Source organism: Otolemur garnettii, unplaced genomic scaffold, assembly GCF_000181295.1.
Source record: "Otolemur garnettii isolate 467f Iridium unplaced genomic scaffold, OtoGar3 scaffold00116, whole genome shotgun sequence".
Classification (NCBI taxonomy): domain Eukaryota; kingdom Metazoa; phylum Chordata; class Mammalia; order Primates; family Galagidae; genus Otolemur; species Otolemur garnettii.
Window position 1 is genome coordinate 2104608 of NW_003852511.1, and position 8176 is coordinate 2112783.

The 8176-nt window shown below is 46.4% G+C and overlaps 1 protein-coding gene across 1 annotated transcript in view; it reads left to right on the forward strand.

Annotated features, from left to right (window-relative positions):
• NTPCR (nucleoside-triphosphatase, cancer-related) overlaps positions 1 to 7779 on the forward strand; it is a 28337-nt gene extending 20558 nt beyond the window's left edge. The window contains exon 5 of the mRNA XM_003797464.3: positions 7179 to 7779. Within this exon, the coding sequence (XP_003797512.1) occupies positions 7179 to 7247 (69 nt within the window). The 3' untranslated portion in view covers positions 7248 to 7779. The remainder of the gene's footprint in view (positions 1 to 7178) is intronic.
• The last annotated feature ends 397 nt before the right edge of the window (positions 7780 to 8176 follow it).

Below are 8176 nucleotides of genomic sequence, written 5' to 3' on the forward strand. Positions count from 1 at the left end.
AACTTCTCCCTATTTTTCCTACTAAATGCCGCAATGGATGTTACTTATAAGCATAAGAAGACCTGAGAGGTGAAGATAAAAGCCAACTGGCTAGGAACCTCAGTACCCAAGGAATAACATGACGGACACAACTGAAAATCGCTTGTCATACTAAGAACCAAGAACATCTAAACTTGAATGAGAAAAGACAGTCAACGTATCTCAATGGTAAAGTGAGACAGATGTTGGAATTATAGGGCAAAGATTTTAAAACAGCTATCATTAAAATTCCTTAATGACCAATCATAAACATGCTGAAACAAATGAAAGTCTCACAAAGAATTGGAAAGTTACAGCCAAAATATAGAAGAACGAAATGAAAATTTTCGAACTATAAAATACAATAGTGAAATTAAAAAGTCATCAAGAAGGCTCACCAGCAGAATAGAGATAACAAAAGAATCTGAACTTGAAGGTAGAACAGTAGAAATTACCCAACAAAGAGCAGTCTAAAAAGAAAAAAGAAAAGAAGAAAATGAGAATGAACAGAGCCTCAGATCAGTCAAGATCTTCCATTCGTGTCACTGAAATGCTACGAGATGACAGAGTAGAGCTGGAAAAGTGTTTGAAGACATCATGGCTACAGTTTCCCCATATTTGGCAAAAGATAGAAACCTATAGGTTCAATGAACTCCAAGAAGATAAACTCAAATCCTTGCCAAGACATATCATAGTCAAACTTCTGAAAATTAAAGACAAAGAAAAAGTCTTGAAAGTATTGAAGGAAAAACAGCACCTTCTCTGTAGGGTGAAAACAATATCAGTGATGCCAGCAGAGGCCAGAAGGAGGTGACATGTTTAAGAAAGAACAATGAAGTGAATAAAACCATGCGGGAACTCTTCTTGAGAGTTTAAAAATGATGTTTGAAAATTGAGGCAAAAATAACATTCTTTGATGTGTTAAAAAATATGAAACAAACAAAGAATGAATGGTACCTGAGGAGGAGAACAAAAGCCCCACTGATAGAAGCTTTGGTACCACCTGTCCTCTAGTAAAACATCACTAGATGAAATCGGCTGAGGAATGTTTGCGTCCACCTGTCCAGTAATGCTCGGCACCTACTGTGTGCCAGGTGCTGCTGTTCACTGGAGGGCAGGCGGTGAGCAGCGCTCCGTGCTGTCACGGTGTGGGGGGAAATCTGCTAAAAGCCGGCGTGTAATGTGGTGATGCAGTGCTGTGGAAAAAGGAAGGAAGGGTGGGGTGGGCATGGCCAGGGCTGGCTGGGGGAGAGGCTGTGTTGCACAGGGTGGTCAGGGAAGGTCTCTCTGATACATTTGAACACAAGCCTAGAGGAAATAAGAGTACAAGCCCAGTGGATATCTGGGAGAAGAGCAACGTGTAGTCCGTGTGATGCTGCTGTAACGGAGTCCCAATGACTAGGTAATTTCTAAGGAACTTAGCTTTATTTCTTCCAAGTTGGAGACTGAGATGTGCAAGGTTGAGGGCCTGCGTCTGGCAAGGGCCTGCTTCCTGCATCATTCCATGGCAGCAGACAGAGAAGCAGGAGAGCACAATGAGAGAGAGAGAGAGAGACGAAGGGGGCCGAGCTCGTCCTTTCCAGGAGTCCACTCCTGCAGTAACCAACACACTTGCCCTAATGGCGTGAATCCATCTCTGAGGACGGAGTCCTTGTGATAATCACCCCCTCAACATCTCACCTCTCAACACTGTTGCATCGGGGGGCTAAGTCTAACACATAGACTTTGGAGGACACCTTCAAACCATAGCAAGTGACTTAAGTGTTTCTTCAATAATCTGTTTTTAAGAACTCTAAGATGACGTGATCATTGTGTCCCATTGAGTTTTTATGAGAATATGTAATTGAATTATATCTCAATAAAGCTGTTGCACGGACACAGAGTCAGTAGACAAACCCAAGTGAAGAATCCATCGTACAATCTCCACTCTCTGGCAGTTGCTCACCAGTGGGGGTCCGTCCTGGTTTTGTGGTTGTATATTGCTGTGTGGGGAGTTGGAGTGTCGCTGTTTATGGCTTTTGTTCGCAGATCCTCATGTACCTGTCCTTGGCACTTTTCCCGTGTCAGCGCTCTTGGATCCGCAGTTCTTGACACTTACTGACACTGATGAGGTGTGGTGGCGTCTTTTCCAGGAAAAGTGAATGTTTTCATAGTGAAGTTAGTGAACAGGGTATTTGTGTTTGGTGATGACCAAGGTATGCATGACTGAAAATGTAGACTGATAGTTCTGTAAATCCATGTATGTCAAGCAATGACTTTTTTTTTTTTTAAACATGGCACAGACACAAATTTGGCAAAGAGGCAATATGATTTGTTAGTGGATGATATAGAGGAAGAACTGGTAGTGTCAGGTTTTGGAGGAAATGAGGACATTTTCACCAGTTCAGATAGTGAACAAGAAGAATTCATGGAGATGAATTAGAAGATAGAGATGGACTGGGAAGTCATTTGTTCTGCGCAAGATAGTGAAGAAGAAGAAGATGATGATGATTATGGAGAAAAAGAAAAGCAAAATACAGAGCCCGAGGGAAAAAGACCATGTCCAGTTCTAAAACTAGAGCAGCTTGTGGCTGTGATGACGGCACCCTCAGGAATCATTTGGAACTCACCGCTGATAAGGAATTGGGAGATGACAGTCAGCTAGTATTCTGAGGACTCAGCCAGGAGTATGATTGGGAATAGACCCTGGAACTCCCATGGACGCTTTCCACTGATTTAATAATGAAACTGTAGATACAATTATCAAGTTTACAAACCAGAAACTGCATCTTGTCAAAGAGTTATGTACTCATCTGAAATTCTTGTGATTTTGTAAAAGAAGAAACATTAGGACTCATTGGAATTCTAAGCTGTGGAGTGTACTGAGATGATTTCAGTTTTGAGAATTTGCCAGTTTGCCGTGCTGCGTTTGCAAGTCCACTGAAATGTCTGTTTTGATGGTGCGGAGCATGTGGAGCTCACAGACAGCATGATGAGTTTGTTCCAGTGTGAGACCACTGGAATGTGGCCATCCAGAAGCTCCACTGTACTATAATCCTCACGAGGATCACTCCAGTTCCTGACACTGAGGAGTTGGTGTCTTTCCGTGGGCTTGGTCCATACAGACTCTATGCCCCAACTGAACCTGGGACGTATAGAATTGTAGTGGATCTTTGTGTGATTCTTCTACAAACTACTGTTTTGCAGCAGAGCACATGCGGAAAATTCAGAGAACCTTCCAAGAAGTTACAACAGTGCCTGCAAGGTTGTAAAAGAACTGGTTCAGGACTGTCATTGGGACCAGTCTGGACCGTGGACAGAAAGTTTACCTCCATTGCCCTGGGTTTCAACTTGCTTCAAAAGAATATAACCGCAGTTGGTATTGTTCACAGGGATAAAAAGGATTTGCCTTGAGAACTCGGGCCAGCATCAATGAGAAACTCTCCATCTGGTACAGTAAGATCTTCCTTCTCTCCATATGCGACATCGGTAAGTTACGTTCCAAAGACAGGAAAGGTAGTTACAGTACTGTCCACACAGCATGAAGATAGGAAGGTGACAGATAACAAGCCTGCAGTAATCCACGTGTATATGCTACTAATGCAGGTGTTGACGCACTTGAACTTGGTGTTGGCCCTGGCCGTGTTCTCACATCTTTGGCTTTGCAGCATAGAATTTGTATGTGATTTTTAGGAAACAAATAGCCACTGATCACAACTTCATCCAGAGAAAGTATCAGAAAACAGTGTTTGAAAAATCTGGCATGACAGCTCTGTGAAGAAAAGAAAAGAAGGGGCACCCAAAATCCACCAAAAATATACAATGGCAATGAATCTTTGTGGACACAAGTGGATTCCAGGACAAAGCGCAGTGACAAGAGGAACCGTTCATACTGAACCAGAAGGAAGAGTTATGAGATAAGCATTGAAAAGGCAGCCAAAGGAAGGTCACTGCCACCTTCGTCACCCGGGAGAGACAGGAAACATATGAAGCCATGCAGTGAGTGCCGCTAATACCTCCATCCCAGCCACACACCAAAAGAAGGAGATAGAATAAAAAGAACGTGTAGGGAGTGTGTAGCCACAGATCAGGAGAAGAAACTAAGCTGGAAAGAGCACGTAGAGAGTGTGATTTCAGTGTTTTTGGTTACCTGTACAGTGATATGTAAAATATGTAGGTTTTTGGCAAAATTACAGTACTGTTTATTCTGAGGTCAGTGACCGACCCCTCCCCCCCATTGGTCTTCATTGGGTGCTGAATTGGCGTTGGTGTGGACTGCTAGGAAAACCTTACATCACTACTTCAGTACTGACATACGGTCTTTTTTAAAACATGGGCCCTGGGTCCGTGAAAACCCCGTTGGCAAAATAATTCTTGGCTTAAAAACTTTAATCTTGCAGAAAAAATAAAATTAGAAGATGGGGCCTCATAACTGATCCTATTTTTAGATTTACTGTAATGAAATAAAACATGAAACAAGACTGGCAGTAACTTTTGATACGTAGTAACTTACTAAGCTTCTGTAATCCCTTGCTAGTTAGAAATTTTCAGGTCCCTGTCACATCCTGTTAAGGAAATGCGTGTGGTTTTGTTTTGCTTTCTTGCACACAGTTAGATACTAAGAGGCGTTTCCCCCTGGCCTGTGTCCTCCACCCACGTTCCACAGTCTGGGGCTGTTAGCATGCTCAGGGTGTCCACTGTGGGCCCCTGGGCCCTTCCGTGCTCCCAGAAGGCACGGGGACTTGGATGCAGAAGGTGATCAGACCTCCTATAACATCTTTTCCTTTTTCTGTTACCGCCTCCCAATTTCTTGCTTCTAAAAAGACTTTCTGTAACTGTAATTCTAGTGGTTACATCAAAAGTAGAGTAGAATTTCACAGAAGAGGAAAGTCCCTGAGGCTGGCAGACGATGCCTTTGAGGGCGTCTTCTGTGTATGGGGAACATCATCCCTGAACACTGGACACCTTCACATTAACCCTCTTACTCCATGGTGTTCAGAAATAATCTGAGGGAAAGGGTTCAAAGTATTAATGTTGTGTTTCCATTCTGCTCCTTTTAAAGTCATTTTCTAATCGACACAGAACGATTGTCCATTTTGATGGGGTACATGACACGTGTGTTTGCAGGTGAGCAGCGCTGGAGCTGTGCAGGGCATGACTGGCAGCAGCTTCTTTTCAGACTTAGGTGGAGCAATGCGTGTCCCCTTGGGGATGGCCAAGGCAGAGGTGTCCTAAGGGAGCTGTGCCGTGTTGCTGCTGGGCCTTGTTTTCTCTGACCATTGTGAAGTTCTAGCTCATTCTTCTATCAGCACAGCGTCCCCACCCTCATCCCTCCTCCTCTCATAGCTCTAGATCCCATCCCTTCTCCTCCACATTTGTAAAGCCATGAAATGCTCAGGGATGAGGAAGGCACACCCTAGACTCCCAACCCTTGTGTAGCAACACAGAGCAGAGTTGGGTGGAGGCAGGGCCTGCTGCCTTCTGGTAAACTCAGGGCAGAACCGAGGGTCCCAGTGGCTCGGGTGTGCCTCCCGTCCTATCTCTACACTACTGTGAGGCCACCGTGAGGATCCCCAACAGGCCCATCAAGGTGACGTCCCTGGATGCCCCACCTGCCACCCTCTTGCCTCTTCCACAGCAGGTGGATTCCTTGACGGCAAACAGTGGGAAGTGGACTCTGGCTAATGTAAATAAAAACAGGAACAAGAGTCTTCTTGGTTATACGGGTCTCTCTTCAAGCTAAAGGAGAAGCTGAGGGTCCTCATTTCGAGTGGAGCTGGAGCTACCCAGGATGACACAGCAAGGACCAGCAGAAATGGGGTCACCAGTTGTGGCCATTTGCTGCATCGGCTCACTCCTGTCAGAGTGCAGATTACCAGGGAAATGTCCAGGGGTTCGCTCGCCTGCTCCTTGGCAGGGCGTGAGTTTCCTAGACTGTGCACTCTTACTGGAAGCGTGAGTGGAACCCAAAACGATGACGTCCCCTGTGCATCTCCTGGTTGGGCATGTGTGAGCACCTGCTGTGTGCAGGCCCTCTGCTAGACACAGGCGGGGAGCCGGGCCCTTCCCTCCTTCCCTACATCCGTCTCCCAGATGCACTCCCTTCCTCCCACCGCTTCTCTGCTCAGGTCCTTCTCTCTCTGTGCCCTTATCCATCATTCACTTGTCAGAGTTAGGTCTAGGCATAACCACCTGCTCATCATTTCCTGCCCCTTAACTCCACCCCACTCCCACCCACCCGACCTCCCCTCCAGACTCACTGGCGTGGATTCCTTAACATTCATGGCCTGCTGTTGACGTCCATCTCTCTGTCCTGGTCTGTGAGCTCCATGAGGTCCTGGTCCTTGACTGGGCGCTTCTGTCTGTAGCGCCTTACCCAGATTCTGATCAAGCCTCCAGCCCTGCCTAGTCTGTCTTGAGTGTAGGATGTTATGGGGCCGAGCAGGAAGGCTCAGGGGTGGGAGAAAAGACAGCCCCGCCCTTGCCCTGGCACTCTTGGGACTGTGGATGTAGTGAAAGAAAGAACTGCAAGAAGCAGATCATCAAGTCTTGGAGTAACTCCGTCACTTTGATTTGATTTTACTACAGTATGGTAGGACACAGCCTGGCCCCGGGAGGCTGGGGGCAGTGTGCACCATGGCCCCTTCACGTCTTGGCTGCCACGTCCTCATTTTCCAAATGCACAGTGAGCTGAGGTCAGAGGCCTGTGCTGCATTCAGGTTCTGTAAATTCACAGAGACAAGTAGGGTGCCGAGCATCCCGGACTCTGGCGGTTCTCTGCTGGTATGCCACACTCCTCTGGGCCTGTCAGCACCCTGGGTTATCCTCCTTGACCCAGGCAGTTGCTCTGCTCGGTCAGGGCATGCTCAGAGGCCTATCCCGTCCTGCATTCCCATCGTCCGTCTCGGGGTGCAGTTCACAGCACTTCCCGCGGTTGAAATCTAACTACCATTCCATGACACTTTCCTTTCCCGGCTGTCACTTTGCAAAGGCAGATGGTGGCACTCAGTGAAACCTGTCCTATTTTGAGGGTTCCTGAAGGGCTGGGCTTGCTCCTTGGTCACAAAGCATACCTCACCCTCTCCTGGCCTTCCAGGCTTTTCCTTTAGGAAATTACCTGTCACAGGGTTGCAGAAAATGGCAAGGAGCTCTGACGCCTGCTCTCTGGCTTCTTCCCGCAGGTCACCAAGGAGAACAGAAACCACCTTCTGCTGGATATTGTGACGAGTGTGCAGAGCGGCGGGAAGTGACAACGAGGTGTGTTCCTGCTGCCTGCCCGTGAACGAGGGCCCCAGTGCAAGGGGAGCTGGTCCAGGCGTTAATGTCCTTGGGGTTCTGAAACCTTGTGGGCTTTTCCACAGAAAGCTTGACAGCTGTTTCCCAAAAAATGTTTAGAGGATCAAACTAGCCTTAATGCTGCACTGGCTACAAGATTACCATCCATTGGGGCGTATTTATGCTAAAGATTTCTGTTTATTTCCTCTTGCTGTCTTGCACATGATTTGGGCAAATTCCGAGATGGGAAATGGTTTTGAGGATATTAGATGGAATCTGCCCCTACTGAAGTTTATAAATGCATTAGACGCATTCACTGCCTCATCAGTTTTGCATGTCATGAAAATTAATCCCCCTCCAGGTGCAGCTTCAGTGTTGTGCAACTTGAACTGATCAGTTATTCGAGTTTTTAATAAATTGCCATTTCAAAGGAAACCATTTTATGTTTTTGCCTCGATCTCACATCTCTTATTGTTTGCTTATCGATAATAAATATAAAGAAATTCCTGATGGCTTCAGATGTGAGTCCTTGTGCAGGAGAAACGCACTGTCTTGGGAAATGTTGATGTATCTGCTGTGCAGCAGCCAGACAGCTGGAGCTCTGGCCTCGGGGGGACGGGAGAGCACTGCTTCAGCTGAGTTCACCTGGGCACATTTTTAAAGCTTTCTCTGCCTAGTTTCTTTTTCAGGAAAAGAGGGAAATGGCCAAGATCTAAGGAGAGTTATGCCACACCATGGAAGGCAGCTGCCCACAGTGCCCAGTGCCGAGGGCTGGGTTTATTAGGAATAATGGTATAGTAGAAAAAGCAGAAAAGGCCCCAGAAGCTCTAGAGTTTACAGAAGATCACTTCTGATAAACAGCCCATTATTTCTAGGTCATTTTTCACGAAGATCTATCCATTTC